A 21,776-nucleotide genomic window follows, 5' to 3' on the forward strand; every position below is an offset into this window, starting at 1 on the left:
CCATAAGTTTTTATATCAGTTTGTGCATTAAGGACTTATTAAACGACATTTGAAGCTTGTGGACATGAGACACATTTGAAATCACTCGGTTTTTTATGAAGGAAAAGCACTGAAGAGAGGGTAATTAGGTGTATTAAGGGTAAAGAATTACATGAAGCCTATAAACTGACATTCATGGTCATAATCTCCATCCTCATCAACATTACCACTAGTACCAACAAGTGACTGAATGCAATTCACAGCATCATTATGTAAGAATTTCATCAAAGATTTCACATAATTCAATTTCTTTTCATTTATATGAATCTGACCTTTCTAAGGTTTCTGGGAGGGAATTACAGGCTCTGAATTAAGTTTCAATACTCTGAAATATTGTGGGATATGCCACTCATTGTGGCAACATGGTCCCTACTGAACATGATTGCTTGTATTTTGTTTCCTTATTTTAGTGACACTGCTCTTAAAACTATTTTAAATTCATTCTGAAAATCAATTATTTCATTACCTTTTACAGAATAAACAGGGAATTTTTCTTTTCAACTAACTGAATCCATCCTTGATACATTTCCATGGACTCAACATTTCTTTTCATTTTTTCAATGACCGCAAAATGCTGGTCACAAGGTAGGAAAGAATGTCCTCGAACTGGGAACATTTCTGTGGTGTTTGGGTAAAGGGAGATAAGTCATAAAAATGAGTTCGGAGATAAATGAAAATTAAAGTTGGAACCCTTGTTACAAATAATTTTCTACACAAATAAAACACATCAACTGCTTGTACTCTTTCATTTTTGCACACCCACTTGTATAATTTAACTTGTGTGTTCATCTGGGGAACAAAATTCCACCTGGACAAAAGAACGACTTATACCCCTTTACCCAAACACCACAGATTTGTTCCACTTCCTTGAGCGTACCAAGTCCTGGACTTGGAATCATATTGGAATGACTGAATATTTTAAGGCTGTCCAAATATGTTAGGAGCATGGACTTGGACACTGCTTTCCAGAACTGGATGAAATGTGTCCGGACTTGGACACTGCTTTCCAGAACTGGATGAAATGTGTCCAAATCAATACATTTCAATAAAAAAGACACATTTCGAAAAAGAAGGTGACTTGAGGAGTTTTTGAACTCACCCTTTTTTGTTCATAATGTAAAAAAAAAAAAAAAAAAAACAGCAATAACACAGTTTGTTCCGTCCTCAAGATTCTATGGAATGGTAGTGCAACCTATTACTTTTTAAGTTCATCTTTTCCATGTAGTTGAAATGTTTTAATTTTGAGTTGCTGTCTTAAAATACAGGGTGTCCAATATGAACTATTCTGTTAAGAGTTTCATAACTCGATAACTAACAATTAATAAATGTATCTAAGTGCTGTTTACTGCAGGGGACAGAGGAACTCTCCAAGTTCTTGTGGTGACAACGCCATAATTCCATTCCTCGTGATTTTTAGCAGATGTTCGATTGTTGTTAATTGTTATGTTATTCCATTCATTGTTGCTAACATTTTCGTGTTGATGAATTCATTTGTTTAGTCTGCCAGGCTAGACGAGACGCACATGTGGACTTGCTGACTTCCTGTCTTTTGCAGCAGATGGCATTTGGATAAGTTTGTTGGTTGTTGAACTTTCTATTAGTAGTGTTTGTCTCAGATTAGGTTCATGGCTATGCAGTGTGTATTTTGCTGAAGTTTTCAATTTTATGTTTTTCTTGTTGATTCGAAAATTATCTCATTCATCAGAAAAAATTACAATTTCTTTTCTGCAGGGCTGCGTTGCCTTATCATCTACGTTTGAAACAGAGCATTTCAATCAGACAAAGAAATGAAATTTGTAGATGGAAGGTTACCAGAAGAGATGAAGCTTGCAAATCCTTCCAGCGAAGAGAAGATTGTATTGAAATGTGACAGATGTGAGAAATTTTTTATATACAGTGAGACAGGGAAGTTTTTGTGTAAGAAGTGCAAAGATGAAGACCTAAAAATGAAACCTATTGCAGGAGAAAAGCACTACTCTTGCGCCTGAACTCGCGAATATGCTAGATATTTGGATAAAAATAGATTTCACGAATAGGCCAGAATTTCGCGTTTTTTCATCACCATAAAATTAAATATTAATGGTCAGGAAATATTTAACATTTTACTGTGCATATTGACATATTGCGTTTTCGTGGTTCACCTAAAAATCATGCCTCTACTTACTAATGTTCACAGAAGTACAATTTTGTTCTTTTAATTTCCGACAGTACTTTCTGCAGGCAAACGATTGGCTGGAGTTCCCCTTAGCTTTTACATCTCTGTGCTGAACAGATTAGAAAGTTGCTGACCAGTTCATTGCATCTGTTGGGACAGGTTCCATGAAAACTCTAGCTAGAAGAGGGATGACTGCACTGTTTGGAAGCAGAGGCGTATACTGGTTAAAGGGTTTGGGCTACCGCTGACCCTATTATTACACAAAATATATCTAACAATTACTTTAATTTTAATTACTATGGTAAAACTAATAATACAAAATTATTACATTATGTTATATTATAAACTTTTTCTTTTGTAATTTCCTTGGGCTACCACCGGTAGCCTGCAAAATACACCCCTGTTTGGAAGAAGCAGAAACATCTGCTCTACCTCCAGTCAGTCGCTGTAACAACTCATTGGGACCGCATTAAAGGCAAGCAGGCACTTATTACACCAAATGTTGGATCAGCTGTAACAAATTAGTTGAAAATTAAGCCCTTCAACTTCGAACTACAGCTGAAGTCTCTGGTGGACTTTGTAAACAAACACAGGTACCATATTCGAATCTGATAATGTTCATGTCAGATTGACTCCTTTTGTCACCGGCAAAGAACTTACGAGCTACATGAATGATCGCCATACTGCTATAAAACTAATGGAAGAAAGTTCAGAATTTATATCCAACATTAGCAATTCCTGGGAAATGTTTTCCCATCTTTACCACAGGTGAAGTGAAACATTTCTCTATGGTTGTAGTTCCACTGGAGGAAATGTCAACATATACATACGGCAATGTTACGTTCTTCTGCTTTTTCCTTCTGTCATCAAGATGCTCACATTACACAAGCTGGGGATTAAAGCAATTACGATTCTTCTGTCGTCTACCTCAGTCGAGACACACGAATGGATTTTGAATTCTAGGTCGTCTCATCTACAGGGGAAAATCTTGAGTCTTACCTAAAACTTGTGATTAGTAACTTCTACAAGGTGACTGAGAAACCTTGAGACTGAAATGACTGGAATGTTATAATGTGTAACTTTTTATCTAAAACATTGCTTTGAAATGTATGTGCATCCATCCACCAGCATGTCCACACCTGTGGAGTAACGGTTAGCGCGTCTGGCCGCGAAACCAGGTGGCCCGAATTCGATTTCGATTCCCGGTCGGGACAAGTTACCTAGTTGAGGTTTTTTCCGGGGTTTTCCCTCAACCCAATATGAGCAAATGCTGGGTAACTTTCGGTGCTGGACCCCAGACTCATTTCACCGGCATTATCACCTTCATCTCATTGAGATGCTGAATAACTTAAGATGTTGATAAAGCGTCGTAAAATAACCTACTAAAATAAAAAAAAAATCCACCAGCACTGATATAATCTTTTCATTTGAAAGTGGAAAATGTTATTTTAATCCCATGCTTATGTAAAATATGTATGATTAAACGAGATTTTCAAGTTAAAAATCATAACATTTCACTATAAAGTATTCAATGATAAGGTATTTAGGATATTTGCATTATTCTTTCTAGATTTTCGTCCACTACTTGAGGATGGGTCATTGGTACAGGATCCTGTCTGCTTCAAGTGTTGAGTCTGTCCATCACAGACTACTTCAGCAAAGATGCCAGTGACATATTTTACTGTGTAAGTTTCTTTCTATTAAGTTGGCAATATATGAACAGTGGTATGAGATGAAATGTCGTAAAACTATTTAATTTGTGTAAAGAGTTGAATCATTTGCATCTACTTGATCAATAATAAATTATAATGGATTGTGTTTGCTCGTGGACTACAATGCATATTATCGCCCTGTCCAATATGTTAACATTGGCGTCGGCAACCCAAAAGTTTTCTAAATTCATTATTGTTCCCCACCTCTTTGTTACTCGATCAGTATTAAAAAAAAAAACAGTGTTGTCACATCTTCAATAGTGACTCCAATATTATCTTAACATAAGCGCTTTTGCAAAAGTCGATAGATGCAGAAATCAAGATTTTACAGAAATTACACTAAGTGACAGGATCTATCGAGTTTTGAAAAAAACCTGGAAGGTTTGGTAGTCTCTACATACGGTATGAATCAAGTTTTGGTAAATGTGATTTCATAGATCGATTCCGGAAGTAGAAAACACACAATATCCATATGTAACTCACATTAGAAAATTTCTACATCTATCGACTTTTGCAAAAACGCTCCTAAATTACTGTAATGTTTAATATTATAGTATGTAGCCTGATTATTAATTATAATTAATATTCTGGGTGCTATGACATTTGTTAATAATTTATTGTACAGTAGAGGAGGCAAGAGCTGCCCTGCGACTTTATCATGTGCCGTGGCTATATCACCAATAGGTATGGAGGGGAAAGATAGGTTTTAGTCTGACATGAACGTCTATGTCAGTACATTCGTATAACATCAACCATCATGAATCAAACTACATATCACATTCTTTCCCCTCATACGTACCTGTGCTACTATTGTATCGGGCCCCATACAAGAATGCCTTTTGTTTATAGAATGAAAACGAAACCCTAATTTCAGCGACAGTTCTCTGAACTGGGACAGGTTGAAAATATCTTTTTTATTTTCTGATGCAAACTTATGTAAATAAATAATAAATCATCGTTGGACACTCAACCATACTTGCTATGTAACATGACACTTATTTTATTTATCTAAAAGCACAAAGTGATATAAAAAATAACATTTCATGTTTCTTCCAACATTCATGTTCTTTGCACAACAATGCACGGGCCAACAGTACTCCAGTTGTCGAATTCCCAGACGTCCTTTGCCTTAAGCAGATTCTGGTGGTGCTATCTTGGGAACCCTCGAGACTGAAAGAAAGACAGGAGTGACAATACAGAATCAGTCAATGTTAAAAAGGGATCTGTGTGCGTTTGGTGTAAGGAGATGCCACATAGTCCATTTTAACAGCAACCCAATTACTTAGTAGTGGACATTATGCTGACAACACTTGACTGATCATTTAATCCTGTAAATGTCAGTAGAAAAGAGGAAAAAATTAAAATTAGGATAAAAAAGCTATATTGTAAGCAATGTTTAATACTGCATAAATTGCATCTAAAAATGTGACATCACATTTCGAAACAGAAATATTGAAAATAAGTGAATGGAGTAAGTCTAAGAACTACAGTAGAACTTGGATATAGCGACCTCGTTTTGAGCGACACCTCGTCTATAACGTCAAATATTCTGTGGTCTCAACTTATTCCCCATAAGACATTTGCCTTTCTACCTTGCTTAATATGACAAACGTATATGCATCTACCTCGCATATAACGTCATTTTCAACTTCAGTTTGGAATACAATTTTCTAAGAACCAAAGTATTTTGCTGAAATCTGGCAAATCCTTTACTGTTCCCTTCTATCATAGACCACTGGAATGCAGGCAGATTCCCCACCCCATTGTAACCTGCCCGAATTCATGCGGTGTTAATGGTACCTGCATGCGGTCAGTTTTGACAGGAAGTTTTCACTAAGTGCACGCATTTTAACGCAGTATGGCCACTAAACGAAGTGAGTGACACTTTAGAAGCCATTAGAATTGTGGACATGAAGCTAGAGGAGGGAGCAGTGAAATTACAACGGAAATAGTAAACATAGAATGTGATTTAGAAAGTGTATATTGGGCAAGTAGGAGACAGAGTAAAATGACTGATTACTTCACTCCTAAGTAAAGAAGTCTGGTGGGTAATGAACAAACTGTTTTAATACAGAATACTGTATTTATAATTGTACGTGTATTTTATTGTGTTCATCATATGTTTAAAAGTGAATACCGTACGTAAATCTAAAATAAGCCTAATTATGTTTATTATTTTCAATTTTCCACCTCACTAGACTGATAATATGAATCTCGGTTACCACGACACTCGTTTATAACAACATAATTTTCAAGGTCCCTTGGATGTCGTTATAACCAAGTTCTACTGTATGTGGTCTTCCTTGTTAAATGTCCATCGACAATATGTCTCAAACAAAAGTTATACAATATGACAAAATCACTTTAATTTCGAACAACGAACATTTTACTTACAGCCACCATGGTGGTAGGGTGGACTCATAATCTTGCGGACCTGGGTTCAGTCTCCAATATATGACTTGTTGGTGCAGCTAACACAGCAGTTTACTCCAAGCTCCAGTTTCCCTCCGGCAACTCAACAGACATCCATCATCATGGGTGTAGCGTAGACTAGCCTCCTATGACACACCCTGGGAAATAACTGTGTCGGTAAATTGGTCTACATAACTGGCTTCAACTGACAAACAGTCAGATATCCGCCTTAAGTAAAAAAAAAATACCTTTGAATACCAATTTAGAGAATTATCTTTTGAAATTACTTTTATTCCTTTTGCAAAGCTGTTGTAATTCATTCCTGTCTGCAAAATGAATGTAACTCAATAGCATGTTCGTCACTCAGAAGGGAAGGGTTTCGGCTCGACCAGGAATTTTTGGTTAAAAATTTGTACAGACGCTTACTTCACAATGGTGATGAAGACCGTAAAAGCATTAATTTGTGTTACTCTCCGTTTGGTTGGTATTGGTCAATACACTTCTTTAAAAATGTACATGAGGATTCTCTATAAAATGCATGAAACAGCATGGAGCAGAGCAATAAGCACAACACGCAGAAGCAACACCTGAACAATCTGCTGAACCACACTCCAGTGCTGAAAAATCAAATGCTACCTGAATTACATTTTTGAACTCCGAGACTTGTTCACAATCCACGTAACCAGCTGACTGCCAGGAATACTGAAGCATAGGGCGGTACACTGGAGCAGACAACTGGTTATGAATAACAGAGTGCATTTCCATTATAAACACTCGATTTCCCAAGTTAAGTTCTGGATTCTCTGCAAGAGTCCTTATGCAATCTGTTATCCTCCAAGCATATATTTTGTATTGTCTAAGGAAATAGATATTCAGAGGCTGGATATATTTACTTTTTTAGGTGGAATGATCATACATTCCATATCCTAGCCTTGGAATGATTCATTTATTAAGGTTGCGTCCTTGTGCGCATTCAGTGACTCACACAACAGTGTACAGTTTTGTTCACCTGCAATATTTTCAGACAGAACGTTGGAGATAAATGTTCTTAAATGTGCTTTAGACATTTTACCACTCGCACTAGCTTCTAGGCTAGGCTAGGCGTACGGGTAAGGTGTCCCATCCCCTTAACTTGTGCAGTGCTCTCCCCACCCCTCAACTTGTACAGTGCTCTAACAGACAAACCACACATTACACAAACGAATGCTTTTGGGAGCTTTACAGAGATGTAAAGATGGACCTGTAAACAAATTTTGGGTACGAAATTCCTGTTCGAGCCGAAACCCTTCCCTTGTCAGAAGCTGCTATTACTATTAACTGATCTTTCCTGTGTCGCTGCTCTGAGTTCTATTATGGTAGGATGCAATATCCAGAATAATGAGGCAAGGGCCTCAACAGTAACTGGTTTGCCCCAAGACTGTGTTGCACAGACTATGAAATATACACGGAATGAATGATATCATAACTTACATTTCCTAAAATGCTGTAATACAGCTTACCGTTCAAAAAAGTTCAAATTTCATCCAGAAAAACAACAGGCTTTGGACTCCCACTGTCCATATTTCTCACATAGTCTCTTCAACTGAATGTTCACACTTTCTCTTACATATTACGTGAGACTGCCTTCTCTTTCCCATTTAAAACTCCTTCCCTTAAAAATCGTCCTTAATAATGAAAGTGATCCTTGAAATAAATATGTTACTGTCACATGGTCCAGCACCAGCCTTGCTGTTACTTTTTCTCCTGCACAGAAATAAAAATAGTTGTGATAAATAAGAAGTAATTATAAGTGTAAAATATCACTGATATTTTATCATATACAAATCTTGCAATGGCTTTGTATCAATACTGGTTACAGATTGTGAGCATTTCTCGGGTTTCCCTGGGGTACACATGCATGCTCTTTTTCATATTTTGTAATAATTCTCCTATTCAGCAGTGTTACGCAACCAGTGTGATGCGGCACACTGGTACGCCTCCACAAGGTGAAAGGTGTGATGTGAACTTTTACCTATTATTGTAAGAAATTAATCAAATTAAATTAAAATTAATGTAATAAAATTGTCTATTCTAAGTAAGAGGGTACTTGTTTATTCTTTATTACATGCTACGAATTTTATATCATCAAAGAAATTAAGTGTAATTTATTTATTTAACATTGTTGTTGTATCGTTGTTTGCTTATTGATACATTCATTTTTGTATTCTCGCCTCTAAGCTGCGCCGGCTATGGTGCGGTTTCTTTGTAACACTTACCGTATGTTTTGTGTAGCATACCCAGGCCTTTCGGAACATTATATTTTATTACTTTATTGCCTGCCATTTTGTCAGAAGCTGGGAGCATGGCTGACCTGACTAGGGGTTGTCGCCAGGTTTGAAGTTTCCCATTTCTTATAATAACTGACAGCTTCACAACCTTAAAATATTTGTTATAATAAACAACAATAACGGATCCCTCTCTGACATTTTTAAAAACATTTACAATTTTCGCAGACAGTATGTCTGAGTCACTAAACTCTCCCTATGTCACGTACAGGTTCAATAAAACGTGTCAGATTACCCTTAGCAGAGGATTTTTCAAGAAATGTTTCTGCATGATTTTTACAAATTTAAAATTTCGGTAGAAGGCGGCATGAGAAAAAATTTTGACAGATAGGATTGGTCATTTGGATGGCCAATCACAAGGCACCAATCATTTCATGTCTCAAAGCAACAATAGTTACAATTATTTCAGTTGTATCACAGTTGTGCTCTGAAGTGGTCGTAAAATTGTAATTGTTAGACAGTTTTACTATTTTCTATTACTATTAAACTATTTTATACTTTCAAGATGGACAAGTTCCTTGTACAGAGTGTTTCGTCCAAGAAAGCAAGTAGTGAAACCACTGAACCCGAAAAAAAAAAAAAACAAAAAAAACAAAAACAGAAAGTAATGTACTGGTAATTTAGTGATAATTATTTATCTTACAGGTTTTCTTGTGTGGTGATAAAACATGCCCAATCCCCAAGTGTGTTGTGTGTGGTGAAAAACTCAGTAATGCTGCTATGGCTCCCAGTAAATTGAAAATGACATTTGTTAGCGAAATTAAAACATCAAAGAGGGAGAGACTCAGATCCATCGATGAAGAAATGAGGCTTGCACCTTCAACGATTCCACCACGGATCAGCCACCTCCGTGGAGTTAAGCAGGCCCAAGTATCACGTTGAAGGTGTGAGTAGAGTTATTTACTTTAATATTAGTAATATAAATGTGTATTTTATACAGTGAATTAAAGTTCATGAATTGTTAATAAGATAATGCAAGAGTCGATTTCTCTTTTATAATAATGATGACAATAATAATAATTATTATTTTATTATTATTAACTTGATTCTATTACGTAATTATATTAAGAGAGTCACATCATAGGTTTTTGAGGGGATTAACATTTTGGTGTGCCATGTTGAGTCTAGGCCCATCTGGGGTGTGCCATGAGTAGAAAAAGGTTACGGAACTCTGTATGAGTGCTGTAATGAAAATATGGATATGTAATTTTTTTTCCAGTAGGTAGCATTAGATGTCGAAGAACACACGTTTGCCATTAACTGACACAACTACAAATAGCACCCAACTCGGTGGACATTTCGTGTAAATACTGTCTTCACTCATTCTTACACTGTTAAGTGTTATGAGTTTATCTGCTGTCAGTGGTGTGCCATTTAACAACGTTTCAGGTTACATTATCTACTGATACTATAGAAATAATTACATTCTATTTTACATATTAATGTTTATATTTTGCTAGGTAAAGGTTCCTGTTATTTAGGCCTGATACTTTTTATACATGCCTGTGATGTAACTACTAAATATCTAATAATTATTCCTATACACACAAACTGCATACTTGGGACAAACACTAATAACTGAGAAACTGCTTGCAATAATATCGTCATCTTCATTAATGTAAGAAGTTGTTTTTGAGAAAAATTAGATGGAAAATTTAAAATTGTTAATAATAAAGTCTTTACATTTGTTAATAATTAATCTTATGTTAAGGGGTTATATATTAATAAAATTCAAGATTTTATAATGTATAATATTCCTGATTACCTGAGATAACATTAAAAAACATCTGCCATGTGGACTTGTATATATCATTGCATTGGGCCAATCTCTTCAACTCCCTCAACAAGGCAGTACACCAAATCTATTTGGCACTTGTAAGAAAAAAGAGATAGCAAGCGTGTCTTCATGGTGATCCTTGGCAGGCAGCAGCAATGACACTGAAGAAAAGGCTGCTTAGAGGAAGTTGACCTCCAGGCTTGTTATGAAGTGAGGAGTCACTGATACTTCTTAAACTGAAGTGTAGTACTAAAAAGGAAGTACAAGACAGATCGTTCTCAATGTACACAATTTATAAAGAAATAAGTACAGAGCAGATCACTTAAATTACAACTAAGAGTAGCAGAGACAACCAAGATATCTAACAACAACGAAGGAATTTTAGCTGAAGGAACTTCAATGGTTCAACAGGGAAGAATGTCCATGGTAAAAGATCACTACTACTCTTGACAACTTTGACAAATGCATGATACAACAAATGAAATTCACGAATTCGATCATTTTCACAAAATTTCTCCTCATTCTACGCGAAATCATCAATCGTACAGTGGAGAGCACCAGTTTAAGAGAATTAGGATTCAAGTGGAAGAAGACAGAGACAAGTAGAACTGTACTGACAGAGAGGCAAAGAGTATCATATCTATCAGCCATAAAGAAGGTCGACTCATCATCTACGAGAATGATACTTATTACAGTATATACTGTAGAGCACACAAGCCAAACCTCTTCCAAAGGCTGGCATGATACACACTTCAGCAACCGTCTAACATGTAAATATTCTTCATGCTAGTGGTCCAAGAGGATTCGTTCCTAATGAACCACTTGTTTCCAGAGAACTGGAGATTACAATAATGATATGAATAATAACAACTACGTACTCTGGTTGAAAATAAATTAATACCAAAATTGCAACCTAATTCAGTATTAGCGGCTGATAATGTGCCATATCATAACGTGCAAAAAGAGAAAGCTTCCACATCAAGCTGACATCTGAGAACATAGAGCAATGCTGGGTGTTGAATGAATATTCACGCTTACATGCCTACTACAAACAGACATGGCAGCCAAGTTTACGAATAAAACACATATAAAACATAAGAACAACTAGTACAATAATAACTGCACGGAAACATAAAGTTTATCCCAAAGACAAATTTTGTATGCAGCTGTAATTCTTTTGTCTAAACATGCTGTAGGATTGTGGAGACATACCCATAGTTCTGCAACTACTCGAAATCGAATCCATATTCAAATGAACCCTTTTACTCGAAAGTGCTTCAAAAGACATAACCTAAAGTTGTTGCCTGCCTTTCATCAACTACCATGTATTTAGTTATTGCTTTTTGGTTAATAAAAATTGTTCTCATACATAATGGTTTTAATAAGTATAGCATTTAATGATGTCAGCTTGTTATTTAAATCTAATATTTAGTTAATGTTTCAATAATTCGATTCAACTTTATATATGGACTGTAAACTGACAAAATTATATAGACATTATAATATATTGGTCTACTGACCAAATGTCTTGTAAAAATAATTATTTCTTATAATTTTATTGTAAAATACTATGTTTTTAAGATTAATAGTAGTTTAATTATTTGTTTACCTTCTGACTGAAGGTAAATGTTATTGCCAATGACCTTGTGCCCAACACAACAGAGTAACAGACAAGTGCTGCAGTGTACCAATCGGGCAAATTAAATAATGATGTCTATTCTCATTTCAAAAAAAGTTAGGCTCACAGAACACATTTCTTTATGGGAAAACCTTGACAGTTAGAGAAAAACATTGTTTGACTTTTTTCTTTAGTTATTTAAGCTCTACCAACAGTACAGGTATATTGTTTACACCTTGTATTTCAATAGCTTTCAGTGTTATTTTGTGTAATGTGTCCTAAACCAATATGCTTTAAAATTGTCTTCATGAAAAAAGAATGTCTGGTAACCTGTTTGGGGAAAACACAACTTACTCGCAAGAAACAAAAGACTGGCTGGGTATCTGCGTTTCCCAAGACGGCATTAAGGGGTTAGGTACAGCTTATAGCAGTAAAATTTTTGGAAATATTCAACATTTTTTCCTCCATTACTATATCTTGTACAATAATGAAAATTGGTATGTGTAAAACACTATCATTCTGCTATATGAAAAAAAATATTTTTACGATTTAAAAAAAATTATTTATATATATTTTTTTTTCACAGATTCAAAGTGGTGGCAGTTCACTGTGCAGTGATGTAGCGTTTCCCTCATAATTCATAAACTTGTTAACTTTTTCATGTTCTCTCTCTTTTATTTATTGCTGAAACTCATGTTTACAGTATCATACTCTTTCAACTACATTCCTTAATAAATAATATATTTTTTTTTATTTTGTGTTAGAAGAAAGTACTGATACTTGACCATTTTTTAAATGAATTAATTTTTTATCAGACAATCTATCAAAGGTAGAGAAGTGATCTTGCATCTTATTGTAGATATGACATGCATAAATACACACAAAAAATTTCATCACAGAATGTTGGATAGTTTTTTAGTTATGTTGGAAATACTTCATCACTGCACAGTGAAATGAATTTAAAAAAAAAAAAAAAAAAGTAATTTTTTTTTTTTCCAATCGTAAAAATAGTTTTTCATGTAGCAGAAGGACAGTGTTTTACACATACTAATTTTCATTATTGTACAAAATACAGTAATGGAGGGAAAAAATGTTGAATATTTCCAAAATTTTACTGCTGTAAGCTGAACGTAACCCCTTAAGGCTCATATGAAGAAAAGCGAATGTTAGTTCTATTATTGTTGTTTAACAAGTGATATCCTTTACGAATCCTATACAACATGACTGAAACAATGCCAGCTGTGGCTCTCACATTGAGGAATGACAGGTGGGTAGAATATGGGCTCAGGCAGTCTGTTCCATGCCACACGGTGGTCTACAAGTGTGATTCCTGCACCCTAGCTCATCCAGTTTCAGCTTGGTTTGCAATTGTGAGCTCTTTGTGTAAGTTTTTTAACGAAATAATTTTTTTCCTAGATCAGTACTAGTGGATAAATAATGCTACAACATCTTATTATAATTAGGCTATTCTCTGCTACTTAGAATGTATTCTTGCTGTAACAAACTGACATCTTTCAAGAACGAACCGTACTCCTCAGAGAAATAAACATATTGCAGCTCTTGATACAATTATTTTGCCACTAGGCTATACTCTTGACTTTCTCCTGTACTTATTGTTTGTACATATTAATTTAAGATTAAATATATTACTAGTATTATGTGAACTGTTAAGTGAATTAAATAAATAAATTAATAAAAGACTAGAACACAGCACTTCGATCTGAATATTCACAAATCGCAATAAACAGTAACACAGTACATCTTGCCAGAATTAAGCAGCAGAAGGTTGCCAAAGTCGTGCGACTGAGAAGGGTGTACTTAAATGCGACAGTCGAAAGTCTTAACTCCATGCACAATGCTCATTCTCATCCTGCCTACTTCCATACTCACATTTCTAGCATACAGGCCAACTAATGGGTGCCCAACCTCAGAACTCTATAATTGCCAAAAAGTAGACAGAAGTACAAATGACTACACTAAATTTTCTTTATTAAATTAAATTTCAAGATCCATGACAATGATGAAAAATATTTTACAGCTTTTGTATTTCATCACCTCAGAGCCTGTGTTACAAGCAGTGGTTGAACAACAATAATAATAGTAATAATAATAACAATAATAATAATAATAATAATAATTACACCTTGGAAGTTCAGGAAAATGCCTATTTTTTTCCTAGGCCTAAAAACCAACGATTTCAAAAAAACATTTATAAGCCACATGTATGGGGTCAGTTTGGCGAAGTTTTATACTGCCTAAAATGCCTATTTGACCGTTACTGCATATATCTCTACTATTCTGCCTAAAAGTACCTATTTTAGGGATTTTTCTACTGTACATTTAATTCTTATGTAATTTGTTCTAAATTTCTTGTCAATTAGCATTATTTAATTTTATACATCTTGATTACACAACTTTTAACACTGTATCACTTCGGAACATGTATGATAAGAACTTTGTGTTAAATTTTATTAACGTACCTTGTTAACATGTTTCGACCTATTTTCGGTCATCTTCGGAACTGATCGTTGTTGGTCTTGGCGCCTCTTGTTTCCTGTGTGGGTGTGTTCGTAGTGTAGAGTCAAAGAGTGTATGTGTTTTGAAATTGAGCTGTATGTTGAGAATATTGTTGGGGTGTGTTTTCGTGTGTCTGTATATTTCATATTGTTCTAGTGTGTTGAGTTTCTGGCTTTTTGGTTGGATGTGCAATTACAAAACACCTCCACATATGCAGAACACATCACAAATGCCAACCACACCTACAGAGACATCAACACAGACATGGAAATACTGCACATCCAACTAAAAGCCAGAAACTCAACACACTAGAACAATATGAAATATACAGACACACGAAAACACACCCCAACGATATTCTCAACACACAGCTCAATTTCAAAACACACACACTCTTTGACTCTACACTACGAACACACCCACACAGGAAACAAGAGGCGCCAAGACCAACAACGATCAGTTCTGAAGATGACCGAAAATAGGTCGAAACATGTTAATAAGGTACGTTAATAATATTTAACACAAGAAAGTTCTTATCATACATATTTAATTTTTTCTAAATTTATTGTTAACTTGCACTAAATTTCTCACAGAGGGGAAAATTTTCCCAACTCAATTAGTACTCACAAGATGGGGTACGTGGCTTCAGGCAGTGAAGTGACATCTTGAAGCCCTCGTGGCAGGATTTTCTAATGATGCTGCGTGTGTTGTTCTGCTGCAAGGAGAAAGTCTGAAGAGTGATATTGCTTACACTCAAACCTCACATTTCTAGCAGAAAAAATTACAGAATTAGAATCTTCACGAGGATAGCAACGCCCAAGGAAGCTTTTAATATGAAAAGGAGCATCTTCTGCGGACCTCTGGAGAAAGAACTAAGACAGAGTAGTGAAATGCTTTGTAATGGAATATGGCACTGTATGGGGGCGAAAACATGGACATTGCTATGAAGTGAAGAGAAGCAAATAGAAACATTTGAAATGTGGATATGGAGAAGAATGGAGCGTGTGAAATGGACAGACAGAATAAGAAATGAAGCTGTGTTGGAAAGAGTGGGTGAAGAAAGAATGATGCTGAAACTGATCAGGAAGAGGAAAAGGAATTGGCTGGGTCACTGGCTGAGAAGAAACTGCCTACTGAAGGATGCACTGGAAGGAATGGTGAACGGGAGAAGAGTTTGGGGCAGAAGAAGATATCAGATGATAGACGACATTAAAATATATGGATCATATGAGGAGACTAAGAGGAAGGCAGAGAATAAGAAAAAGATTGGAAAAAGCTGGGTTTGCAGTGAAAGACCTGCTCTTGGCTTCAACAAGCTAGAGAATAAGAAAGATTGGAGAAAGCTGGGTTTGCAGTGAAAGACCTGCTCTTGGGCAGAACACTGAATGAATGAATGAGAATCTCTATATGATTTCTTAGCTGTTGCAGAAGAGTTTAAAATGTGTGCCTGGAAATTTTGGGGAATCAGCAAGGAAGAAATTGAACATCCTGAATCGGAATCCCAGTTGCAGTGCTGTGGACATGCAACACCACAAAGTGTAAAACTTTGGAATATTCCAGAGTTCCAATATGCACCTGTAGTATCAGTAAATGTCGAACGTTCTCTTTCTGTATATAAAATGGTTTTAAGCAGCAAGAAGCATAACTTAGATTACATTCATTTAGAAATGATTCTTCTAATTTACTGCAATGCCAATTATAACAGACAGAATGAACATTAATTATCTCATTGTCGTGTTAATATTTAAAGTAAGTCATGAAAGTGAATGATCAAATGTTTATTCAATGCTTATTTTCTTTCCTCAATGCTCATTGTTACTATAAGTGCCTATTTTTGGCACTAAACTACACAGTTTTAGTGTCCAATCATCCTAGGTCTAGTAATATTACACATCATACAAAAGAACAATTGCTACTCTTATACTCCTTTTCTACTTTTTTTTTGTTTCATAGTCTGAACTTATTCTATCTGCAGAACTCTTAGAAATCGGATGGTGTGTAATATAGCAGGTGTGAGTGGTACAAAGTGAAGAGAGTTCTCAAGGGGAATGAAATAAAGGAAATTTTACACGATCCAAAGCACAAAGAGCAAAGAAAGGCATTTATATGTGTACAACTGAAAGACATAAAAGCATAAAAAAGAAAAAAAAAATAGCTCATAAATCTAGTAGGGTATTTCCAGAGATTTTTCCCCACACTTGGATATTAGTTATTACTGCAGTTTATTATTGGAATTTATTATACCCTAATCATGTAAACATAGGCAAGGCCGCCATCTTGCCGTAATAGAGGTCCAAAGCATACAGCCTACTTTCCTGTGAAGTGTAAAGGATCAGACAATCATAAGAACACGTTGAATATGTAATGAAAAAAAAAATAAACATATAAGAAGAAAACTAAAGAAGGTGAACTTACGAATTCGAAACAAGGCAGTCAAACAGTGACATCTTCAAATACTTGGGGTGTAATATAAGCAGTAACATGAGCTGCTGCCAGGAATTCAAAAGAAGGACAGCAATGGTAAAGGAAACTTTTAATAGAAAAGGAGCAACTTCTGTGGACCTCTGGAAAAAGAACTAAGGAAGAGACTAGTGAAATGCTTTGTGTGGAATATAGCAATAGCCATTGGCGTAGCTCAGTCAGCTAAGGGTAGGTACACGTTGGAGCAACGATAAACGAAATGACCTAGCGACTCTTTGTTATTATCAAAGAATCAAGTGTTCATATCGGAGCAACGAGGACGCTGGAAGCAAACATTTTGATTTATCAGTAGAAGATATTCTATACATCCACTTAATGAAAGAAGATATATAGAAAATATCAGCTGCTAGGTTCAAGTTTAATATAACTTAAATACATACAAAATTGAACCCGTTTCTCATCCCAAAGGTAGTATAAATTCGTTGTGCTGTGATTGGTTATTGTGATCACATAATGTATCACGAATAAATACACAATTGATCAATTTGTCAATATCTACTTCAATTAATTTAATATGCCGAAATAATAATAAATCTATTAATATTCGGATATATCGTTAACCACCGGTCATTATACAGATCAATATTATCTTAATCAGAGATCATATGAACGACAAGAGCGAAGAAAATGGAACTTATCTTTTTCGTCGCTTTTATCGTGTATCTTCGCTTTTATCATTACTCCAATATGCACACCTCAATAACAATGCATGCTTCAATTTTCTCTGATATAGCATCGCTGCTTCTTTTATCGTTTATCGTCGCTCCAACTTGTACGTACCCTAAGACACTTGCCTATCGATTAAGAGTTGCGCGAGTTCGATTCCCGCTTGGATTGATTAGACCTACCTGGTTGGAAATTTTAAAGGCATGTTGGGTCTGATAAGTATGATATAAGTATCAAATAAGTGTAGGTTTATTACAGTCAAATTACTTATCAATAGTACACACGTTGAACCATTACGATATTACATGAAATGGTGTATAAAAGTTTTTGACAAACGTTTTCGCCATAACCATGGCATCTTCAGGTCATATTAAAGGAGAATACAATAACATATGATGAACACTTAAAATATTCAGGTTAAAACAATCGTTAAAAAGTTTAAAAACAAGTGCAGTAGGCAGTCTGCACATATGCCATTAAAAATATACATGTAGCATGAAATCAACACTACGAAGAACATAGCATAGGCAATTAACACTGTACTAATTGATAAGTGTACACAGAAGTAGAATAAAAGCATAACAATCTTCAAATAGGCAGAAGTATTTCCCACAATAACGAAACATGCTACAGTATGTAGGTCGCCTGTGCTGCTGTTTTATGGGCGTATGAATTCAAAGCCAAAATAGTTTAGAAGAGGCTGACCTGATTCCGATGAGTCGTGTTGCTGCATCATCAGAATCAGGTCAGTCTATAGTACAATAAGAGTTGAAATGTGTTGTGGTTGTGATAAAGGTATTGAAAATTGGATCTGCAGTGATAAAAGTGTGCAATATTCGTTCAGTGGCTAGTGGATACTCTATATTGACCGACAAATGTGAATACTATATGCAAGACATACCAAAAAAAACTAAACTAACTTATCACAGATTTGTGTTAAACGTATTAATGTAGTAATAATTCTATATACAGTATTATATAGTACAATAAGAGTTGAAATGTGTTGTGGTTGTGATAAAAGTATTGAAAATTGGTTTATAGTGCCACATTGGCAGTGATAAAAGTGTGCAATATTCGTTCAGTGGCCGGTGGATACTTTATATTGACCGACAAATGTGAACACTATATGAAAGGCATACCAAAAACCTAAACTAACCTATCACAGACTTGTATTTACCTGAGAGGATAAAGTATTTACTAAAGGCCTAAACTAACCTAACCTGTCACATATTCCTCATCTCTCAGCCGGCTTCCACTTTCACAGCAACTTTCAATTCTTATATTCGGTGTGAAATTGGCGTCGGCACTCTATTTGTTTTGCGTCTGTCTGTTTGCGATACGTATTATTCGACTAGAAGCCAAGAATGCAAATTAATTTACTCAGTAATAACGCAATAGTATAAAAAAATGTTACAGTCTATTTAGTTTAGGTGAATAATAATGGGGTGAATAAGGACAAATTTTTTATCATTTATTATTTCTCTGTTAACAAGAATTAATATAATAATGAGTGTTTGTTTTTATTCATAACGAGTGAACAAATAAACACTAAAAAAAATTATTTGCAGCTATGTACTTGTAAGAATTTCATTGTTAAAACAAAATTAATGATTTTTTTCATGAACTTGTAAAAATTTCTATGGTTAAGTACTCTTTGTCCATTGTGGCAGCTCACGAATGGTGAGAAGATACATAAATTTATAGTTACTCTTTGACACGAAGTAAAAGTTCGTCCATATTCATTCCGTTTTACGGTATGGAATTTTGAAAAAGAATCTTAACATTAACAATATTGTCGCAATACAGAATTAAAATACTTCATCTTTTCTCAGTCTTAATAATAATATAGTTAACTAAAAAAATATCCAGTCGCGGGTAAATAAGTGTTATGGCCTTCTAAATATAGGAAACTTTAATCTTCAGACACCTTGATTTCGTCCAATAAGCCGTGCGCCAGCGCAATTATCAATAGGTAAACAGGATTATCCTAATCACTATTTATTAGGGGTATACCTGATCGCGATCAGAGACTATGACTGTAGTATGTCACTAGTAAAGGTGAATGTTAGGTACTCCCATGGCGCATCCTCGGCATCATCAACTGTATTGAGACTATCCTATTGATTGATACAGCGTCATTTAATTTATTATATTTCATAGATCTTACATTAGCATTGGACCTTTAAGATGTGGAACAAGTCAAAGTCATACAATTTTTTGGCGAAATGAGGTAAGGCCGAGGATTGCCATAGATTACCTAACATTTGCCTTATGGTTGGGGAAAATCATAGAAAGAGAAACCACGTAATCAGCTTAAGCAGGAATCTGACTCAAGTCCGGCTAAAAAAAAAGATCAACAATGATCTAATTTCATTATACCTAACTTGTATTCCATTTTACATTCGTAGTTCTAAAATGTTGCTATTATTCACGGCAGACTTTATTACTACGCGCATAATCTTGACTGGTGAAAGACCTGTTTTCTTCATTGTGTTTCATGATGCAGGTCTCATGAATTCATGCAATAGACATAGCTCCTATAAAAAACAAACAGCATGTTTGTTTAAATAGTTTCCTTTATTTATTGCAATTTTCTTGTAGCAAAAGTTTTATGTATATTGCTCGCCCCATAATTGTATCAGCAATGCCTTGAACGTTAACAGTCACTGCAACTGTATAACTCAATTGAAGTTCGCCATTCATGAAGATAATTACAGTGCTGCAGAACCATTCTCTGTACAAAACATATGCCTACTACATTGTCTTTGTTTCTATATCAGAAGAAAAAACATTCTAATTATTTGTTTCAATGAACAACTTAATTACTAGAGAATCAACTATCGGTACTTGTTTTAATAAATTAAAAAGTAACATTGCCATCATTTACCTCGTTGGTGTGCAGTGCTTAGACAACACGTTTTCATGCAGTCGGTGAAGCCTTTTCGATGGTGGCTAGCCTGCAAAATCTACGAGCGATTGTGGAGTAAGGTCGGTAAGATGAATAAATTTGTGTAATATTCTGTTCTATTTAACTAATAACAAGAAATAAGATATGCTATGATATATTTGGGATTCTGAAAGGGATACTAAATTAAAACGGAAGAGGAGTTCAGTTTCTTTCATAATGGAGGTCTAAGATTATGCAGACTTCTCTAATTAGGCCTACTGGTCGTCGTATTGAGCTTCAGTAGATGGAGCAGTGTGCCGCGTAAAAACTACGTTAATGTATGTAAGACATACGAACTTTTGCAGTGTCAAGGAGAAGTCCTGTGGTGATTTAAGATTTGAACATTCTTTCTCCATAGCAAACTGCGTAGATGACAAAGAATAATATACAAATTTAAATATCATGATTCAATATTGTAACAGTAACAAAGGTACCTAAGTGTAATGAATTTTCTTAATGAAATATTCTTAATTAATATGTGTAGGCATAAATAATATTTAATATTTTTTGCAGCTATTAGGACTATTTCATAGTTCTGGAGGTAATGTTGATCTACGAAGTTCACAGTTACACATGTAAATTGTAGAAACTAACCACTTTACACTTATAAATTACAGGAAATTTATGTTCGAGGAAAAAATGGTGATATTCACAAAGTTTTACGTTTTTATCTGCACACAAACTGAAGTTGAAGGTAAAACTTTTCCTACTTGTAACAAATTCACATTCAACTTCGAAGAAACAAATTTTTTGTGTAGCTATGTATTCTGTTAGTTTTTCGGTTCCAGTTTTTCTAAGCGACAGTGCAGAAGGGCTGAATTTTCATTACTTTTTAATATTCCAAATAAATTTTTGAATGTTTTCTGGTTAGGAGCTATTACAAGAAATTGCCTCTGTATATTTATGTGCACTGTTATGCATTTGACTCTTTTACAGTTTTGATCTAATATTAGTGGTTTTAAATTCATATTTGGCATTTGATTTCTTAGGAAAGATCATTATTTGGGCAGATCCAAGATTCCCCGATGGTTTCACACGTGTATAAACTGGTAATACTTCATCACTTCCACGATTATAATATAGACTGTGCAGTATTGTGTAATTATGCTGACCTTTTCACACTTCGCC

At 35.0% G+C, this 21,776-nt stretch overlaps 2 protein-coding genes and 1 long non-coding RNA gene across 20 annotated transcripts in view; 2 read left to right on the forward strand and 1 right to left on the reverse strand.

Moving 5' to 3' along the window:
• LOC138711785 (uncharacterized) overlaps positions 1 to 9,246 on the forward strand; it is an 85,482-nt gene extending 76,236 nt beyond the window's left edge. For both annotated transcript variants that reach the window (XM_069842992.1, XM_069843002.1), the window contains 2 exons: positions 3,765 to 3,879; positions 6,303 to 9,246. In XM_069842992.1, the coding sequence (XP_069699093.1) occupies positions 3,765 to 3,783 (19 nt within the window). In that variant the 3' untranslated portion in view covers positions 3,784 to 3,879; positions 6,303 to 9,246. The remainder of the gene's footprint in view (positions 1 to 3,764; positions 3,880 to 6,302) is intronic.
• LOC138711791 (uncharacterized) lies at positions 4,718 to 20,708 on the reverse strand. 14 transcript variants are annotated; one of them, XR_011335466.1, is made up of 5 exons: positions 18,917 to 19,630; positions 15,182 to 15,269; positions 10,408 to 10,668; positions 6,301 to 8,061; positions 4,718 to 5,076 (listed from the first exon to the last, which is right to left on the reverse strand). It is a non-coding gene; the product is annotated as an uncharacterized lncRNA (long non-coding RNA). The 14 variants fall into 14 exon arrangements; XR_011335462.1 differs by having other exon boundaries at positions 18,879 to 19,630; XR_011335463.1 differs by having other exon boundaries at positions 4,719 to 5,076; positions 19,410 to 19,630.
• LOC138711762 (zinc finger and SCAN domain-containing protein 21-like) overlaps positions 20,400 to 21,776 on the forward strand; it is a 39,853-nt gene continuing 38,476 nt past the window's right edge. For 2 of the 4 annotated variants that reach the window (XM_069842948.1, XM_069842982.1), the window contains exon 1: positions 20,400 to 20,689. In XM_069842948.1, the coding sequence (XP_069699049.1) occupies positions 20,624 to 20,689 (66 nt within the window). In that variant the 5' untranslated portion in view covers positions 20,400 to 20,623. Of the gene's footprint in view, positions 20,694 to 20,720; positions 21,079 to 21,776 lie in introns of those variants that run through there. The other 2 variants (XM_069842964.1, XM_069842975.1) reach the window with 2 other exon arrangements.

This window comes from Periplaneta americana, chromosome 2 (assembly GCF_040183065.1).
Source record: "Periplaneta americana isolate PAMFEO1 chromosome 2, P.americana_PAMFEO1_priV1, whole genome shotgun sequence".
Lineage (NCBI taxonomy): Eukaryota > Metazoa > Arthropoda > Insecta > Blattodea > Blattidae > Periplaneta > Periplaneta americana.